We start from the raw sequence: 21834 nt of genomic DNA, 5'->3' as shown, positions 1-21834 counted from the left end.
GAGTCTCTAAACCCCATGGTTGGGGGTGAGGAGCTCTGCTGTGTCTTGATGGATTAATGCAATTACTACTGTTTCTCATCCAATCATGCTTCCTTCCATTCTAAGATACTACTTGTTCTTAATTCGGATGAATGTGATGATCCGTGACAATCATCATCATTCTCAACTATGAACGCGTGCCTGACAACCACCTCCATTCTACCTTAGATTAAGTAGATATCTCTTGGATTCTTTAACCGGAATCTTCGTGGTATAAGCTAGAACTGATGGCGGCATTCAAGAGAATCCGGAAGGTCTAAACCTTGTCTGTGGTATTCTGAGTAGGATTCAATACAGCTTGCCATGGAAGGAGCCTTGCGTGTTTGAAGAAGAAGACAGTAGGAAAGCAGAGATTCAGAAGATGGAGCATCTCCAAAACCTCAACCTATTCTCTATCACTGCAAAACAAGTACTTATTTCATGTTCTTTTACTTTTCACAATCAATCCTGATAATTTCTGATATCCTGACTAAGATTTACAAGATAACCATAGCTTGCTTCAAGCCGACAATCTCCGTGGGATCGACCCTTACTCACGTAAGGTATTACTTGGACGACCCAGTGCACTTGCTGGTTAGTTGTGCGGAGCTGCAAAAAGTGTGATTGCAATTTCGTGCACCACCCCATTACGAGTCCCCTCTTTTCAACTATGACTCAATCAAATTAACGTTTCCAAATCCATTTTTCATAATCAATAAGAACCAATTTCAAACAAAGGTTCAAAATCAACATATTCAATCATTTTTGCCAAAAACTCAAAAATTGACAAATCAATAATAAGTTCAGCCACAACTTCAATCACAGTAAAAAAACATTTCAAGCACAGAAATTAATTCACCTGCATTAATTCACTAAGTTCATCATGTATTAACCCCAAAATGTTTTAACTTCAAAACAATCCCCTACCTCAATTAGCCAAGTTCGCATAAACTTATTATGACAATTTCCTTTCCTTTTAATTCATGGCATTAGCTTTGACTACCTCTTCCAACAACAGTGAGATACTACCTATTTTTCTAAATAAGAAAAATATCATTATTTCATGCTTCTGCTATTTTCATAAGCCAAACAATACCACAAAAATCAAAAGTACTTATTTTCCTCCCGCAGTTTCATAAAAGAATGAGGTTGAATGAAATAAAAATATATCACAGCTTGTTTAGGAAAATATTGCATATAATTGCCAGAACTAATACTTAACTTCTCCTTAGAACCAAAATTGATCTTTTTACCCTAGCAAGGATACAACTATGCAATCTGACACAATCAGGTAAATAGAAATAAATTATTCATCCTAAGTCTCCACTGCAAAATATAAGTGGTTACTTAGGATTAGAAATGAAAATCACATTGCTCTCTAATGAACTAGTGAACAAATTAACCATACAAGCAACACACCAATCAGCGACGATGGAACAACACCGCAAGTCATCTACAAAAACAACAACGTCGGTGAATCCATTAATCTATTGTGGTTTAAGGCTGAGTAAGGATGCGAAGGAACATTTTTGTAAGGTAGGACAAAGTTAATTAATGAAACATTATAGCGAGACAAGGTGTGATAGAATAACCTTACTAGAGGAGCAAGAGACTGGAATTGCAGTAGCTTCGGTGACCCTCACCGGTAAGGACAGAACCGGTGGTAGCTTCAAGGGAGCTGAGATAGAAAACCCTAAGGAACAAAACCGGAATTTTGGAGTAGCAGCAGCGACGTTGGTGGCTCAAAGCAGCAAGAATGTGACGCTGACTCATCTCCAGCGACGGCGAGCTCCACCGACGGCTACAGTGACGGGAGCAGCGGCGGCAAAGGTCTCTGCCACCTCCTTTTATCTCTTTCGTAGCTCTTTCTCTCTCCTTGCTCCATTTGACGATGGCTCCTTCAACGGCGGTGAGACACAGCGGTGGCACGACCTTGGCGACAGCTACGGTTCGCGAAGACGATAGTGGCTACTGGGCAGCTCATGACGGCTACTTGGCAGCTCTGACGACGTCAACAAGGCATGGTGGTGGCTGAGCAGCGATGAACAGCGGTGCAACACCTTTCTCTTTCCCATGTGAACTCTCTTTCTCTCACCTTCAAGCTCGACAGCAACGTCTATGGAAGGTCCTCGGACGGCGGCGACAAGTGGGTACGCGCGACGACTTCCTTCCCTCCCCTTCTCCCTCGTCCTCCGTCTCCCCCTCTGATCTCCGTTTCCCCCTTTTTATTTTCTTTCTTCCCTGTTTTCATGTCCCCCTTTCTGTTCTTCCCTTTCTTTTTGTTTCTTTTTTTTTAATGAAGTGGAAGGGCTAGGGTTAAAGGGGTAGTGGCGGCTAGGGTTGGGGAAATAGGGTGTATTATGTTTAATTAGGATTAATATGAGAATGTGTATAAAATTAGGGTTAGGGTTTGATTTTGGATGAATTTATAATTACATATTTTTGAATAAATTAGAATTTGATCATTTTAATTAAATTAGGGTATAGAGTATTTAATTTGAAATCTAATTTAACCCCTTAAAATTATTTTAGAAAAATATTATTTAATTGTCAAATTTACTAATTGACTTTCAATCTAGTACTCTTAGTTCAAAATATAAGGTAATATAATTAACTTTCTTTATTTATAAAAATTAAAATATTAAATTCCAAATCTCAATTATTTAAATTATTTCATATAAAATTCTTATTCTTTTAAAACTACTAAGATTTATAATTTAAATATAGAAAATTATTCAAAAATCATAAAATTAAATAAAATTTATAGTTTTGTTATCAAAACTTGGTTTGGTTACTTTTAATAAAATAATTTCTAAAAATAAAATTTTTAATGAATAAATAAATTGAAATTTGCTCATAATAAGATTTTCTGAAAATTCTGTGTTTTATACTTTAAGATGAATCTTGTGATGGATATGAAGTTCTAGGATTGCCTCTGGCGTCCCGGAGTCTTATATCTTACATCACTCGGTACTGTTACCATACTGAAAATCTCTGGTTCTCATACCATATTCTGTTGTTATTTTTCAAATGCAGGTCACAACCCACCTCGGTGAGTTGCTTGGTGGTGACAGAGCGGAGGATTTCTATCTTGTTTTGAAGCCCTTTTGGTTATTTGTTTAGTTTCTCTCACTTTTGTATTTATTTGGCCTAGAGACTTACTTTGAGAGGGAGTTTGTATAAGCTATTTTATCTGTTTAAAATTCTGTATGTCTATATATAGCTAGCCGACTTAAACTCTGCGAGCAGTGGCTAGATCCTTATGATTATTATCTTTTGATATATATATATATATATTTTGATCTTATTTTTTCATCGGGCTGCTAGAATATATTAATTTCCTTCTATATAAATGTGTATAAGCTTTAGAATTGTTGTAACCTTGATTTTGCTTTACAGCGCGAGGTAAGGTTTAGGGTAATTAGGGTGTTACATCCCTAGTATGTATAAATCGGAAAAAAGAAATATATTAGATCATAGCTTAAAGAAAGTATTTATCTTAGATATTTTCTTTTGAGAGTATAGGGAGTACCACTTTGTGAGCCTCACTTTTCTTGTCCGCTTATGAGAAGCACAATGTGAATCTAAAAAAAATGTAAAGAAATCAAAATACAAAAAATTTAAAAATAAAGAAATAGATCTGAAAAACAGAAAAGTAAAAAAATAGAACACATAAACCTATTATTTCTAAGTAAATCACATAGATAAAAGAGACAACAACTTTCAATAATTAGCATGTTACCATTTCTACTTCACCCTTTAACATGGTGTATTTAGAGGAGAAGAGAATGGAATTTGCATATCGAGTTTCATGCAAACAATGGAATCCAATTCTAGATTTACAAATGTCTAGGAGGATACAAAGAAGTAGTACCTCATCCAACTCAATTATTAAACCAAAAAAAGGCCAAAACACGTATTACAGGATTGTTGCAATCAATTTTTTGAACAAAATGCACCACAACCACGATAACTAACACTCACCAATTTAATCAAGGGCATTAATAAGGCAAGTATTAATCTTTTACCTATTATATATTAGAAAAAATGCATATCTACAGATGACAAAAATAACGTGATCACCATTTGAAACTTGTTATGTGTCTAGTTCATTCACAACTATATTCACTGTCACCACACAAATTCAGTGAATTTCTTAGACATGATTTTAGCTCCTAGTTACCTGTTACCATTGCCAAAAAAAATAAAAATATAAAAAAAATTGGATCACCAAAATTTCCTAAAATGCAATGTAATTTTTCAGATCTATAAAAACACAGCCGACGATAGGATATCAAAGCTCTCCATTGGTGTCAACAACTTGCTGTCAGCTGCTCCTTCTTTATTGATGGCAGCAACACCACTCATTGCTGTCACTGTTCTTTCTCCTTGCTGCTACATCAACGGCTACCTTATTCACTGGCTTGTTATTCGGAATCTTTGCTACTCGATGAAGACCAATTCAAAACCTCTACCGCCATCTGCTGCCCCGACCACTGCCACTCTACCTTCTCTGCCAATTACTACTTCCATCACTAGTGAGTTCCCTCTTTTTTTTCGTCGGTGATATCTTTATGTATTTTGAACCGCCACTCCATTTGTGCCTCAATTATAGAGAGCGCTTTCGAGAAAGAAAGAACAGAAAGAGAGATAGACAAAGCTGAAAAAAGAAATGAATTTTAATATCCTGAATTTAAATCTGTTTCTTCAAACACTGATTTCAAAATGGTTCAAATATACACATTTAAATTTGATCCAAAAACAGAAAAATTGTGTTCAAAATCAATTCTTTTTTGTTTCAAAATTTAAATTTTATTTTACTTTTTTATTGTGCCTCTTGTCATACAAACAGAGTAAACACTTATTGAGTAAATAAACTTGACACTTGTCGATTAATAGATCAAGCATTAGTTGCTTATTATATATTAATAGATAACATAAATAAATATTCTTGGAAAAGATCTCGCGAGATGAGAGATATAATTTTCATTCATTCGCTAAAATTCTTCATGAAGGAAAAAAATTATAGCAACTGCAACTAAAAATGAGAAGACCAAGCACTCTACCAACATATTTGTATATAACGAGTTTTTTTTTTTTTGGTCAATGCATATCATGCTTATTTATTTTTGGTCAGATATCGGAACACATATCAAGCCTATTAAATGTTTGTTTTTTTTTAAGCTTTATTTTTGTTTCCATTTAGGTCTGAAATGGAGATTTTCAGCGCAAGGGACTTGTCACACAAACAGTACAGTACAACCAAACCAAACCATTGGCCCACTAATTGGAAGCATAAATGGGACATAAATTACTCTTCGGTGGCTAAGGCATGTATCAAAGTTGGGTTGGTCTAGTAGTTAACTCACTAGTCCGCTTAAGCAAGTGTCGGAGGTTCGAATCCCGCCTTGTGCATGCAGCAACCCATTGGCCAACGACAAATCCTTAAATGGAGCTCAGTACCGCGGTGGATTAGTCATTGGCTTGTCTGGCTGGGAGATACCGTGGAAAAAAAAAAAAAAAAGTGACAAGAAGTGGTGGGCGTGTGTGTGTTATGACCCAAAAAAAAATTGCTCTTCTTCACTTGACCAAAACAAAGGATTACTCTTCTTCCACAAACTTCTCCACTAAAATTATAAAGGAATCCCCCAATTATAAAGGAAACAAAAACCCAAAATCTATCTAGAGGCAGCTTCCGGATAGTGTTGATTAATGAAAACTTTTAATCCGTGACAATCAGATTGCATTGAAAGAAATGTCTTCTGGAAGTAAAGCCTTCAAAGGTTTACCCCCTGTTTGCAACAATATTTGGTATTTTGCAGAATCCTTGACCTTTAAAATCCTGCTGCAAACTTAGTGCGGTCACTGGTTACTGTAGTCTGTAGGACTTCTTAACAGGGATGATAAAAATACCCGGCCTTCGATTTTCGTCATTTTATTTTGGCCTTATTTTTGCCAATCGATAACGACGGATGCAGGGTTCATTTTCAACCATGCTTTGAAGGGAGCTCTAAATGAAAATTGGAGTAAATAGAGCCCACGAATCGAGCATGCTTTTATCTTGTAGGGGTGTCTATTGTCTAAAGAGTTTGATCTTCTAAGAGATGATAATGAAAAGAGAAGAGAAGTATTAAGTGACCAACATTTTTTTTTATCAAAATTATGATACTTTAGACCAACATCTTATTTTTGTACTATTAGAATTTAGAATATAGAATTGACCAAGTATTGCCCAAAAATAATACATTTTGTTAGTTAAAAATTGGTCAACAGAACAATACATGAGATTATATCATCCATTAAAAAGTCAACTTTTATATCATTAGGCTTATGCGTATCTGCCTCTACCATTTTCATAGAAAGAAAAGCATAGGGACAATAGAACTTTCTATATATCATGTAAATGCAAAACAGTAAAGTGAAGTCATTTACAAACAAAGAAAATGCTCCCTAGACAATCTACACAATGATAATGATAAACAACAAATGAACAAAACAGAAAAATAACAGCTTTTAACGTTACATATTACCAAGGTGGTTAGGAAACAATTTCTATGGCGAGGGAAGAAGCGTTTAGATGTGCAATCTTCTTAGACGATTGCCCAAAACTTTTTTCTACAAATTAGAACCCTTTCCATCTTCTTTTCTTTGTTCTCTAACATATGTGACTCAACATCCCACAGGAACTTTGGCGCTAACTCTTGGATTCGTGACACAATATATTCCTCATCTCTGATGATAACAGAGCCCTGCAAAACACGAATGTCAAGAGTTACGGTGAGAACAAGGGGGAAAGATATGGATATTAGACAGAAAAAAAAAATGATATGGAAAGATATGGAAAAGAATACATATTTAAATATTTTGCGCAATTTATTCATATAGGATTGCTGGATTATGGTAAACCATTGTCAATCTGCTAGGACATTTTAATCTTATTTACACCAAAAGCTACCCTCTAACTACGAAAATTGCTCTATCATAAGCACGTGTCCAAGCAACTGAAATATGGCTTTTCTTGAAAACTAAATGGGGTGGAAAATATGGCATACTCAACCAAATTTGTTTGTTAAAAAGATAAATTAATAAATAAATTTTTATTACCAAAAAGATTAGTTGGTTAGTAAAATGGAACTTAGTTTCCGTTCCACTATAGTTGTTCATTATAAACTATCACTATTATGTAGATATAACGGAAATTAATTCCTTCAATATATTTCTTCTCCAACTAGATGACAAAAGAAAAAGCTGCTTAGATATGATTCCCCTTTTATTTTAACTTTTCTTTAATTGTATAAATAATGCAAACGATACATGCTGGAGGAATAAATCTTCAGCCTCATACATTTCAGCAAATTAAGTCTTCGTATTTCATCTGCAGATCACTACCAAAGACAGTTCATTTTTTTTGTGGAAAAGAAAAAATAATTACCAGTGGGCGAATAAGTCGATCCATCTCTAGCATGATATCCTCCAATAGGCAACCTTCCCCTTGAGTTTTGTACTGGGAAAAGAGGTAATTGGCATGCAAAAGATCATATGTCCGAGGATAACTTGAAAATGGTTCACACCTAACGAGAAGATATATGCATTAGCTGCTGTCTAATCAAAATAAATATAAATATGAACATAGATGTTAGAGTATCAGTTGGATATTCATACCAATCATGAAAAGTTCCAATCAATCCCCGGTCATAGATTCCAGACAAAGTGTTTTTCATGATTGCAGGAACTACATTCATCACCCAAACAGGAAATGCATCTAAAGCAACAGCGAAACCACCATAAATGGCATTCATGTCCATCACATTGCGTACTTCTGTTTCCTTGATGTTCATCAGTCTCCAGTAATGCTGAACTTGATCTTGCCAGAAGAGAGTATCAGATGTAAAATCATCTTGACTTATACCTGTTGTTCAAATATTGAAAAAGGTCACCACATTATGCTGAAGTGGATTACATCATGTGGGGCATCTATCTTATTATTCATATTTGTAGAACAATCCCTACTAGTGAAGCAGGGCAAAGAACAAAGAATGCCTCTTTATAGATATGGGATATCAAATTATCAATATGGTAATAAATGCCTGATCGGAGTTCCATATGACAACATATTCATTGGATACAGATATCCAAAGTGCTACATATACCCTTCACCTGGAAACTTGTTTTGGTTTCTCATTCTACGGAAGAAGACAAATTATGTTCTCACCTAAGTCATAATATTTTTTCCCCCTGAAAAGATTGTTCAGCATTTGAGTAAGGATAGGATTAAAATAGCTTGAACAGATGAACTTTCCATAATGTAAATATTAGAACTTTCAAAGCTTGGGCAAGAAAATTTCATCCATGTCCCATTGAAAGCACTCTTTGAATGACAAAGCATCACTTTTAGATTGGAAAAATGCATGTTAAGAGTATGGAAAACCTAAGTATAGAAGCAAACTTCTTGAACTAATACAAAGGGAGCTGTACAAACCTATTTTTCTCAGGTTCTCGGAAAACACTGAATGTCGTTCGTGACTTGGAGGAAGCTTATAAGAGTCTGTCTCAGAGTTTCTGACTTGTACACAATTTTTAAGTGGGGTATTCCATGAAGGTTTGGAGTCATCAGTAGCATCACAGACATTTATAAGCTTTTTTTCTGCATTTTGCAAAATGCAGGACGAGTTATCATCTTTAATCCATATTGCTGTCTGAACTTTTCGAGCAATGAGTCTCCAGCACATTGCTGTAGTCAAATTCGTCAATTTGTCCCAAATGATAGGATAGTCTTTATCTTTTCTGTAAGCAGGTGGAGAAGAATAAACGAAATAACCATTAGCACGAAGAAGGCGATGCAACTCTTTCAGCAAAATCCCATCTGCAGAGAAACAAAATAAATTAAACACCACCAATTATGAAAGGCTAACTCCACCAAAAGAGTCCAACCAATTGGGTAACAGATCACTCAACAAATGTTCAGCAGCCTTTGCCAAAAACATTGTACCTATTCTACCAGGTAATTCTGTAGGAACAACATTGATGACGATAATAACTATGAGGATACAAGTGCCTCCAAACAAGGCATGAAGTTTAAAGTACATTGTGAGTGATGATGCAAGAACTAAAACTTTTTCCCTGTTTCTTTAACTTCCTCTTGATTGGTACAACTGATTATTAGAAACCAATCAACCACTAATTGCTCCAGCATGGACCAACACAAAAACAAGTTTGAATAATTCAGGAACAAAATCATGCACATAGTTTAAATCAAGGACTCACTAAATTTTGAGGTACATTTTCAATAATAAAAATACCATATTTACTCATTGAAGAATGTAGATCACATGGGATCTACATTTGTCATCCATGAAAATCTTAAACTACGGAATACATTTACCAACTTCAAGGTACAGTCAATAAAGAAATTCAATTACCATTCTCATGAAAGTCTATGCGGCAACGTGAACAGTGAATCATTTCAAATGATCCAGTAGGATATGGTAGTTGTATTGTGGACATGGCAGAGATCATGGCTCCAATTCCTCGCTCTAATGCAAATTGGATCTGATTTTCATGGCCATCCTTTGGGGCAAAGGACATTGCTCGGATATCCAAGGGAAGAAGATATGCTGAAAAGCTGGCCACACCACATCCAACATCCAGAACTTGAACTACACCTGCAGAACGCAGATCACCTGTCTCATTTGTAATCATATTTCCCAACCTGCATTTGTAAAGAGATTAAATGACTAAAGTAACAACTATGCTTTGCAATATTCGAATAATGGAATGCATGCTGCAAGCAAGAATCAAAGAACCTGTTCAAGAGAAAGACTTAAGTGAAAGGTAACAAAAATTAGCATCATTCAAATCCTTTAAACTACTCTTTAAATATTCTATGAAACCGTGTTGTCCTCATGTTAGTTTGTAGCCCCAAACAATATAACTATGCTATAGCTAGAAATGATTACTATAGAATTACATCGCCATAAACAACTCCAAAGTTGCATCTTAGAAAAGAAAAACTTATGATTAATTAGGTGCATCCAATTTCAGCATATTCCTTTATCATCATAACCATAGATTCATGCAAAGCAAAAATCTGAGAAATGTTCCACTTTGCAGTTGCAATGTATAACTTTCTTTCTTTATTTGCATTGAAGCCATAAGCACAAAGAAAAACAATATGCTAAACTAGAATGTGTGAGCTTCAGCTATACTTCCATTCTTTATACTTCTTAAACAGAAAACCACATAATTCGAAAACTAGTTTCCAAAGCTTCAACTTTTCATTTATTTACTCTCAGAATCTCAAACTAGGATGACATTATTTGTAAATAATAATAAAAAAAGCAAACATTGTAGGCACCAGCTTGAAAAAATGGGGACTTCAACTCTACCTACATTGTGTTGTGTTTGAAGTACAAAAATTTAAAGCTTAGTTTAATCTTCCTGTCAGGAACAAATTCAAAAAATAAAACAATATTCTTTCTATCACATCCAAGGTTTCAAATTATCAATGTGGCTGCACTTGCGGCCATTATAGGCTAATGTGGGCTATCATAGCCCATGCGCATCTACAATTAAATCCCTACACTATGTCAAAGAAAGGTAAAAATGAATAATTTCATCTTTTGTTATTGGCATCTTGAAAATAATAAAAAAAATATTACGTATCTTCAAATTTGAGAATTATAACCCAATTTTTGATCCAGATTCCTCAATGAAATATTGAAAAGAACATTATCCAATTCAATACATTTTTGAAAAAGACAATCATAAATCAGGGATCAATTTATCACAAATCCAAAAGACCTCTAATCTCATGAATCCGATACTCAATTCAATTTCTTTGCAAAAGACATTGGCTCGGTATAAGGAATTTCCAGTGGACCATAACACTAAGTAGCATTAGAGTGTGGCAAAAATGAGCATTTTGAATTTTCAATAATAGATTTGTGGATTAAAACTTATACTTTGTCCTTTCATCACAGTTACCTCAAATCTGAGATGGTCAAACTTATAGAGCAAAAGCTAGTTCAAGACTACAACATAAGAAATTCAAAACAAACAATGACCACTAAGCTTAGAAATATTAACATGATATTAACTAAGACTGTTAGACATTAGCAAATGACAATGGACCATATCTTCACAAGATCCCTAATTCTTTTTAAAGTGAACATAATTAAATCATCATAAAACTGATATGTCTGCATGGAAGTTACTTACTATTCGGAAACAATTTCTTCAATCAGCATAGCAAAGAAAACAAATAAAGGTCACAAGATAAGTCAATTACGGCTACCTTTGTATGTATTCAGATGCACCATTCTTGAAATGGGTACCACCACCAGGAAACCACCAGAGTTGACCCTTCGGATGGACCCAATTTTGGCCCCCTTTGACATCTGCAAGATGCGTATGATTGACATTGCTCTGCCAAACATAATCCCTGCTAAGAGGCCATTTTATAGGTATTTTATAATCCTTAGGTGGTGGAACCAAGCAAAATAGGCGTTTCTCAAGCGGAGGGCAATGTCTCTCCAGCTCCTCTTTCCTAGAAAGATCAAGGCTTGGAATCAATGTTGCCACATAGGAAATATCATGGCAAGGAATGTACTCATTGAACATCAAAGGGCATACATCAACCCCAGTTTCTGGAATCACTATCGGCGTTTTTCGGTATGTCAGCGCAACTTTGTTACTAAATCTGGATGTTCCTGCAAGAGTTAGGAACATTTCTACTATCAATCACAAATAGAAACATTTTTTAGGTTAGAAAGATTTTTCTGTTCGGTTTGGGAAAACATTTTCTACTTTCATTTTCAATGTTTTCTGCATTCAACATTGCATGAAAGAAAAAGGGTAAAGAATGAAAACATTATATTATTGTGTTCACTATTTTCTTTTATTTTGTTCTTCTTCTATACAAAATCCTGAAAAATAGAAAATGCCGAAAATAAAAACATATAATCTCAGATTCTAACATAAATTTCGAAAAGAAGACACTAACTGAAATTGGCCACAGTAATTAAATTAACAGCTGATTGCATCTAACAAAGCAACTTCCTCTAAACAAAAACTACAAATCGATACCATCTTCTAGAGAAATTCAACTAGTATTTGAAGGCATTGAAACAATTTCTAATCTAGCACTCATACTCAATAATAGTATATCTGAGTGGCTTAACTTAAAAGATGCATAGAAAATACAAATAAAGAGAGCAGCGCACACACACAAGATAAAGACACAAATTTTCTCTGTGCCAGAGATAGAAAATTTATTTCTTTGTCTCTCTATCTCTATCTTATTTCCATATTGTTCTAGAGACTGAATCCAAATGCAAATGCAGATGCAACCGAACAGTACACATAGACACACAGGTAAAAGAGTATAAAAAATAAATAAACAAAATCTAAAGCTGAGAATTCAGAATATGAAGCAAGTTAAACGAACAAAGATAACGATAACTTTGTTACAATTGGTACAAAAACAAGTAAGTAAAATCCAGTGAAAGCAAATAAGTTCAAAAGAAGAAAAGGAAGGAAGGTTCTAGAAAGTGAGTTGAGCTGAAAGAAGAGTTACCATTACCTGAGGAAGAAAGAAGATTAGAAGAAGTAACAGAGGAAGGTTGAGAGACATAAAGGGGAGCATTGTTGCCCAAGAGTGTGCCAGCGTAGAAAGAAACAACCATTAATAGCAAAGCAGCCATTATGATCTGCCCAGATTTGGAATCAAAGGCAGAACCCACTGCAAAACCCCCCATTCTTTCTCTACTGTTTTTTTCTTTCTTCTTCTTCTGCTTCTATCCACTTTCGTTCTAATCTAATTCAGAGAGAAAGGGGAAAATTAAGAAGCGAGAGAAGAAGGTGCATCATCAGTGCAGCGAACAGAGACAGAGAGAAAAAGAGAGAGAAACTTGGAAGTGTTTAGATCGGTAAGATTCGTGTTATTTTTTTAATGAAAATAAATTCTTTGGAGTTTTAAGTTCACTATTATTTTTTCTCACATCCCATGTCACTTTTTCTCTTATGTTTTTATAACAGATTTTTAATGTAAACCTCTTTAATCTTTATCATAAAGTTTCTTATTCAACTAACACTTTTTTTTTTCGTTCTTTTTTAATGTAAAGCTTCTCTTTTTTTTTTTAATTTTTCTGATTTTTTTTATTTTTTTTAAATTCAAAAAAATAATTCAAATTTAAATGAGTTGAATGAAAGTAAATTAGATTATTCTTTTGAATCAAAATCAAGTGGATGAAGTTTAGATTATTTAATTTTAAATTAAATAGAATGAAATGCAATCGAATAAAGTGATAATGAATATTTTCATTTTTCATTGTTAAATCCAGTGTTGTTTATGAACACAATTTTCTGTTTATTTAGTATTATAAAATAGTTTCATTTTGATAATATTTTTAGTTCATTCTAGAATGCAGATTTTCTAAATTTGAATTTATATAATGAATAATTTTTTGTTCATTTATTACTACACGATGATCTTTTTATGATAGTATTTCGGTTTATTGGTTATTACACAATAGTCTTGTTATGATAATATTTCAGTTCATTTTACAGTCCACGTGTGTTGTTGATGAATAATTTGTCTCAAAAATTTGGATAATTTTCAAGACACTTGATGAAGTTAGAAAGTTTTACAAAAATTATTTCAACCTTACTGATTTTTCTACGAAAATAAGGAACACCACTTGGAAGGGAGATGAAATAAGAATCAATTAATTATATATAGTAGAGAGAGAAAGTGGAAATTCAAGATATCTCCAACTCTAAAGACAAACCCCTCAACAGGAATAAACTGTCCATGTAAGCATGTGATTTCAAAGAAATGCTCCTCATGTAACTTGGAGGAGAATCTAGTTAAATCAAAATTCTCGGTTTGAGGTGGCTTTTCTTTTCTCTTCCTTAAGGATGATTCACCTTCCATTGGTGCCATTGAATACAAATGTTAAAATGAGTGACACCACAACACCAAACTTAAAGATTTGTTCATCCTCGAGCAAAAGAAGAAGAGAACAAAAAGAGGGGTTAGGGTCGTGGGGAACAAATGCCCTTGCAAAATAAGGCCAATAATTTGTTTATAGAATCTCCTAAGAGAGGGAAGAAAATAATAATTATCATGTGATTTCTGATTAATGTCATGTATGTCATTTAGATATAAATTTTGTTGTTGGTGGAAATGCTTATTCTCTCTTCCAAGGTCTTGCTGGAACTGCATGCCTCTGGTTTGATCTTGTTGCACCTCATAACTCTAAGTTTCTAAGTTATGAATTATAGAATGAAGCTAAGATTTGTTTTATGTTGTTGTTGTTGATGGTGATGATGATGATGATGATATAATGTACATAGTGGGGTTAAACTGTGCTATAAGTTCAGATCATGCTATATGCTATGATTGAATTTTAATATTCATAAAATAGTTCTTAATTTTTTGGTAGAAAGTTTTATGTATAATAATCAGGGTGTATCTGTTCTGATAAAAAAAACTAAGAGAAGTAGAATAATGAAAAGAAAAATTGAAGTATAATGTCGAGTAAAATTGCCTTTTTCAAGTTATCTTTAAATGAATGGTTTTGATGAGCTGTGGTCAAATTTCTCTTGTGAATGGTCTTTTTATTTTTTAGTCAGGAAAATGAAGAGAAGTGGCAGTAGGAAGCAGCAGAAGTTGTGTCTTTTGAACATTTTTCTGCAGAGAGTTCTTCTGAAGTATTGGTTCGAGTTCAAACAAGAGTAAGGACTCGCAGAATTCAGTTAAGTCATGAGAAGAAGAAACATGAAGCTACAATAAAGAGGGAGAGATTGATATTTTTATATACCAAAGAAAAGAAAAAATAATAGATATGGGAGAGTAGTATATATCGTAAAGGAAGAAAAAACTTGATTTCTATAACTAATAAACTCCACCTGATATCACTGAAGAACTACCATTATTAAAAAGCTAAAATGTGTATCCTAACCACCTAGACTACAACAAATTGTTGTTGCTATTATTATAAGATTAATTAACAAACCATGTGGTTGCATATAGGTACTTATTTGCACATTTTATATTAGTGTTGAATATGATCTCTAATTGCACCTTCTTTTTATGTTTTTTAAATAAAAAACTATAGCTTTGGTTAGAATTGAAGGTTCAAGTTCAGGTTTACTAAGGGCAAGTTTGCAAACAGAAAATGAAAACCGTAAGTCTTGGCGAACTGGAGGATGAACCAATTTGCATAGGACTAGATGGCTGTCAGAATATTAACAGAAAGCCACAAGTTTTTATTCTAACTAAATATGTTGAATTTAAAATTCCTTAAACGATGCTCTTTGCTATGCTTTTGAGAATATCTTAGTTCACTTAAGAGTGACTGATTTGATGACTGATTTTTTCACTTAAGAGTGACTGATTTGATGACTGATTTTTTTATGTATATGTAATATCATTGATTTTGTTATATATTGAATTTTTGTGGCTCTTTTATCTAAAATTTATTACTTGCAACAAGGGCTACTGGTACTGCAATTGCTGGAAGGCATGCTGATGGATCATTACTTGTTGAAGACTTCAACATTAAAGTTGAAGATCAAAGTGGAAAGAAAGTACAATTTGGTTCTGAGACTGATCAGAGGTATAATTAAGCAACCATGCATTAATATCTGGTGCTTACTACGATGATTATTTTTATAGTCTCTATGGCTATATAATTTTAGTAATATTTAAAAAATATTTAAAATTAAAATAATATTTTTAATATTTAAAATATTTTTAATTAATAAAAAAATAAAAAATCATAAAAAATATATAATAAATATGACTTTAATTTTAAACACTTTTAAGTGTTCTCAAAGTCATATAACTATCGTAGCCAACATTTTTTTCTGTTAAAATTGTATAACTACAACCCAACAGTAATCATGATAGACTCGACCTTAATATATTGTTTGGAGAAAGATATATTATTTCATTCATTTGCTTAAGTAACTGGCTACTGCTGCAAATTTTAAGTTAGAAAAAGGAATGCACTTGTACGATAAAGAAACCCCTTTTTACTTTCGCTGCATTTCTGAGTAACCTTGATTAACAGCTATACATATACCCGTCAAAATACAACAGTAAACAAATCTTTGGCGTGAAGATATTTTCATAAGTGGGAGTAATGATCTACACTAAGAACACATAACTTATAAGGGTAAGTAAATATTTTCCTTGGCAAGACCAAATTTCATGCTATTAACAATCTACATTCAATAGCATCGAAGTATTGAAGTCACCAGGGAAAATTGCCAACAGTTAATGGTCAGCAACGGTTTTATCCTTACCCAAATCGGCACTGGAATCAATTTCGGAGTTGTTGTCTGGGAGAATTGTTTCATTGTCGCCATTTTCGGAATCCGAAACTGTGCTAGCAGTGTCCATCTCCTTCCCTGGACAATAAATTTGGACAGACTCGGCGACTTCATTGCTAAAACTATCATGACTCCTACTTGAAGGTGACAAGTCTTCTTTCTTGATAACATTGAACACAATCCCATTATGGATCCTTTCAGGCTGCAAAAGATCGCCTTCAGTTACCATTATGCTAGATCCATTCGTGAAAACCTTGTTGCCGTTTTCCCTCTGGTCAGATTCTGGGGAGCTCCTATCCGGTGTTGTCACCCTGGGACTGTGATATTGAAAATCGTGAGGCGTAGTACGACCTGGCATGCTTGAACTTGGTTCAATATCGATTTCTAAGTGCTGGACGAAGTCAATGAACAGATTGGACGAAGTAGTTCTCATTAAAGGCCCCCCAGTTCTTGTCCAAGAATTTGAGTCACTACATTCAGATTCGCAGTCACTTCCATCATATGCGCTACGGTTGGACTTCCAATTTTTACCGGAGGTTTCATTGGGACCGTTAGCACCTAGAATAAGATCTTCAAGGGATCCTGTTGAATTTTCTCGTGCAATAACATTCCATGAAGGAATTCTTTTTGCACCACAGAACTTGACAGCTGGGGGAAAACCGGAACCTTGAGAAGAAACAGCAGCTGCCGCTCTTGCAGCACTTCGTTTGAGTCTTCTCATATGATTGAGCATTACAACACACTCATCAAGAGCAAGCTCAATTCCGCAATTAGCTTTTATGGCTGAAAGCTTCTCCCAGGTGCATCTTCTCCCTTGGTTGTTTGCCTTTTGAAGTTCCATATATGAAGGATTCTGTATAATTTTCGAGTACTGGTGCATGAAACAAGGGAAAAAAAAGTTATTCAGGAGTCCACTGAGTTATCTCAGAAGAATTATGCATAAATAAGTTGATAAATCTTTTGTTAAATGTAAGAACGAGTGTCTTAGAGAAACAGTTGAGTTGTTGCCATCTGACTCAAAGTCACAAAGTTTAAACCATGGAATCAGCTACTAATGCTTGCATTAGGTTAGGCTACCTAATTACATCCTATGGGTGCGATCTTTTCCTGGACCCTAAGTCGTGCAAGATGCTTTGCACTAGACTGCCCTTTTTGTTTTCACTAAATGTAAGATGAAAACATCCTTCACATTTTTCCTTTGCTTATCTCAATTCAGATAAATGACATAGCAAGCAGCGTAATCAAGTAAGCTTTAGAAACATACCTGAGCAAGAGTTGCAGGCATAACAACAGTTACATCACCCTCCCACTCTTGAGCAAACAGCTTGGCAATTCCACCTAAGGGAAATCCGAGCTCAAGTATCTGATTACATCTATGTTTCACCTCCATCTCCACAAGATGAGCAAGCTACAAAATCAAAAGCCACATTGAATGTTATCGGTGCATATTGTGAATGTATATCAAGGCAAGAACATACTTCTGATTAAATAGTTTCTCTATATAAGTGCAACAGTTTATTTTTGTTTTTTACACAGAAAGTCATTATTTGAATTCAAGAACTCTCCATTGCAGCAGATATTCTGATTAGGAAGGCAAGCCTATGGTTAGTTTGGAATCAAACGATGACATTACTGAGAAAATTTAACCATGTAAGTTTCTGGGCAAGAAGTTACAAGGATCTGGGTTTGGAATAGTAGACGCCAGAAAATCCACAGTAATTAGTCAAGCAAGTAATAAGTACTAAATGCATGATATCTGCTAGCTGGCATCAGAAGATGCCCAAATCTTAATCTGTTATGGATAGAAAATCTTAAAGCATGAACAGAGATAAGGAATTATAAATGGATAAATGTAAACCTTCGTCTAGGTGTCTGTAACAATAAGGACCAACTTCACATATCATCTCCATGTGGAAGCGAAAATTCAATTCAGAGAAAATGCGACAATTATTGAGTTTCTGAAGATTGCAAGTCCGTATACATACCTTGGCAGCGAAGTTACCTCCGTAAGCTCGCACAAACTCTTTCATCCTCAACAATGGTGAAATATGAGGATTGGCCTGACTAACTATAAAATGATTGACATTGAACAACTCTTTCAACTGCATCATTGGCAAATCCATCTCCAAGCTACCATCCCTCCATCGCCGTGCTGATGATGATCCCTCTTCAGGACCCAGATTAAATGGAGGATGGTAAGGTACAATCTGTCCACTTCTATCCTTCGCCATCAATTCCTGTGCCTCGAAAAGCCCAGGAAAGGCACAAGAAGCAGTGACCGCACTCCATATTACAACATTAGGTGAAGTCAAGTAGTTAAGGCATCTAGGTGGCTCATGCTTTCTTGGAGAGCAAACAGTAATTCCAAGAATGCGACCCGTCATGTCATAAGCTTCTTGAAATGTAAGATTGCTGGTTAGATGCCTCAACATCATTTGCAACTGTCTGATCTCATGAACTGCACCTAATGTTGTGACCCTCTTCACAACACTAAAAATCCCACCCATTTGATCGAAAAACTGCAATGAGTGTAACGAATCCTCAAAAAAGCTTTGAAGCTCAGGCCAAGATCTAGTGGCAACTACAGCACATATAATCGATCCTACACTGGAACCAGCAATTATCCTAGGCATAAGTTTATGTTCTACCAGAGTTTTAACAACACCAACATGAAAAGCTCCAAGGGAAGCACCCCCACTTAACAGCAAAGCCGTCCTCCCAAACGCATGTCTCGTTTCGTGCATGAATGCGAGCTTCTCTTCCAATGAAAGCTCCTCCGAATCAGAGTCACACACCATTCTCAACTGAGTTGATACCTCATCAATGTACTCCTTGATCAATCTCGGCACCTGAAGCCTGCCTTTATGGAGAGCAGGATTACACATATTACCTAGATTTCTAACAAGATCAGCTCTCATACAAAATATAATATCCCTTAGAGATCCCTCATGCCGGCGCTGGCGAAGCTCTTGAAGCTTATTGCTCACCAATTCTACATCATACAGGTCCTCTTCATTCATCCTTGGTGTCTCTTTATCAAGCATCTTAGCTGCATGAGCCCATTCCTCATAAGTCAACGCGGCTCGCATCATATTACTCCAGAATTTCCTTCTATAGGCCAACTCGGCCGTTACCCTCACACTCGCATACCGTCTCAACAAGAATGCAACAATTGTGATCATTGCTAATAACCCCTGAGGATTCCTAGGATGAAATGATGATATAACTGGTACCCAAAATCCCCTAACCCTTCGGAAGGTATCCACCAATATCAATAGTAGCTGATGCCTCAAATGTGACATAGATTTGCACATAAGAACCCTAAATGCAATTGCTCTGCCAAAAATGGTCGCAGGGCCAATTGGGAAAACCTCAACAGTAGCCTCATTACTTATACGATCCATCCCTTTTGATCAAAACCTAAAAGTAAGGGCTCTCTCTTTTTCTTCTCACAACTGAAAACTCTGAAGGGACCAAGTAACCCTCCAAGAGTTCTCTGAAAATGAAGGTGTTTTGGCAATTAATTATGTCTTATAGACCAAAGAAAAATTAAATGGATCACTCCAAAGAAGGAGTACAATCAAATGGAAGAACAACCAACAGATTCAGCAAGTGCATATATTACATGTAAATAGGTAGATCATGCATCACTTTATATTTAATTTAATTTCGTTCAGATGCAATCAAATTTGAGTGAATTCAGATCTTCAATTGCAAAATTTTAAGATAAGAACGAATGAATTGTCAATTTTCCTGAGATGCGAAATATCAGAAATGGATCAAATAGCAACGAACAAGAAATAATATTTAAAAAAAATAAATTAAATAAAATGAAAAGAAGAAATGTTCCCGCTAAGCCAAAGAAAGAAGAGAAGGCCTAGCGAGAACGAGAGTCTGCGTTGAATATATGAATTGAAATGGAAAAATGGAATGAAAACAAGAGATAGGAAGAAGGGAGGAGAGGCATTGGGATCTGAAATGGATGGATAAAGATACCGGAACGGTGACACGGAAGCAAGTCAGAAAAGTGCGCTATGGGCATTTCAGCAATGTGTGTTTTTTATAAGCTTCTAGATACATAGAATTTCAGTTTCTATAGATAACAAACAATTATTAACAGACCAAAGAAGAATAAACAAGAAACATGTTGCTTGATGCTTATGGAGTTATGGGCTACGGTATGGCTTCCCCATTGGCCTGACGTGGAATCGCAGTTGTTTGTGGGATTTGTTTTGATGTCATTGGAAGCAGGGAGGAGGAGATGATGCAAGGTGGCGCTAAATGACAGATGTTGGTTTGTAATAAATACTAAATAGCGTATTGGAATGTACTAACGGTTTTTATTTTGGACAGGAGGGTAAATGTAAATATGATTATGACGAAAATTTTTATTCAATTTGTCCGGTTTAAACTTTTTTAAGTTTACTTTTATCAGAAATTATTTTTAATATGCTAATGAAAATGATGTTTTGATTAAGAGAAGTGTTAGGGGATTAATAGAATTTGTGATGTTTGGTCATCAATTAGTTATTATTAATATTTTTAATGGTATGAGATAGTATTTAATAGTGTAGGATTATTCATTTTTTTTATAGTTAAGTACTGGCTAAATTTCAATAAAAATATTAATTCTCTACATTTTTTTTAGTTAAATATTGATATTTAAAATGTATCATAGTATTATAAATGTATAGAAAATATTAATATAATACTAAGACAGCATTTGAGATTTTTACCAGACACGAAAGGACACGCAAGTACACAAATACACAAAATTTGTGTACTTAACTAAATAGATAATGAGAATATTATAATCTTTTTAATAATTTATGTGTCTTGTGTGTTTATATTTCAAACATAAAATATGTATACATATATTTTATATGCGTATCTTTTTTATAATACGAGTCCAGTATCCTATGTATTGACTCTCTACTTGTAATTATATTAAATAATCTCATTTTCAACAAAAATATTAATATTTTTTTATATAAAAAATTAGCCACTTTTTATTAGTTATTTAATTTGTATATCTTCTATTTTATTGCATAAATATTTTTAAATAGTTATTTGATATATAATTCATCCATAAACGTTTTTTATTAAGTAAAGAATCTTGTATTCTTTATCAATTAAATAAATTTTATCTCGTCATTTATTATTATTTAAATCAGTAGCTCGTATTTAGAGTTTTAAATTTAAAGTTTAGTATTTAGAATTTAAAATTTAATATTTAAGATATAAAATTTAAAATTTAGACTTTAAAATTTAAAACGTATTCATTACTTATTTTTCTACAAAATATATAGTATTCATTATTACTGTATAAATATTTCTAAATAATTATTAAACATATTATTATATTATAATTGTTTCAGACCTAGCATCTAAAGTCTTAAACGGTCCAACGACGATCTGGTTCTCAAACCCATGACATTTTTATGGCCCAAACTGACCAAGAAGCTGGGAACATAACTA

General features: G+C 34.3%; 2 protein-coding genes across 2 annotated transcripts; both read right to left on the bottom strand.

Moving 5' to 3' along the window:
• Positions 1-6390: 6390 nt before the first annotated feature.
• Positions 6391-12967, bottom strand: LOC107474547 (probable methyltransferase PMT6). Its single transcript, XM_016094170.3, has 7 exons — positions 12599-12967; positions 11312-11726; positions 9438-9727; positions 8498-8881; positions 7681-7927; positions 7451-7589; positions 6391-6767 (listed from the first exon to the last, which is right to left on the bottom strand). The coding sequence occupies exons 1-7, from the start codon at positions 12771-12773 to the stop codon at positions 6609-6611; spliced, it is 1809 nt and encodes a 602-aa protein (XP_015949656.1). The 5' UTR covers positions 12774-12967; the 3' UTR covers positions 6391-6608.
• A 3085-nt stretch (positions 12968-16052) lies between these two features.
• On the bottom strand, positions 16053-20621 carry LOC107474548 (triacylglycerol lipase SDP1-like). Its single transcript, XM_016094171.3, has 3 exons — positions 18342-20621; positions 17621-17764; positions 16053-17227 (listed from the first exon to the last, which is right to left on the bottom strand). Exons 1-3 carry the CDS (start codon positions 19758-19760, stop codon positions 16301-16303), a joined length of 2490 nt encoding a protein of 829 aa, XP_015949657.1. The 5' UTR covers positions 19761-20621; the 3' UTR covers positions 16053-16300.
• Between the last annotated feature and the right edge of the window lie 1213 nt (positions 20622-21834).

This window comes from Arachis duranensis, chromosome 2 (genome assembly GCF_000817695.3).
Source record: "Arachis duranensis cultivar V14167 chromosome 2, aradu.V14167.gnm2.J7QH, whole genome shotgun sequence".
Classification (NCBI taxonomy): Eukaryota; Viridiplantae; Streptophyta; class Magnoliopsida; order Fabales; family Fabaceae; genus Arachis; species Arachis duranensis.
This window is presented reverse-complemented; position numbering and strand designations above follow the sequence as displayed.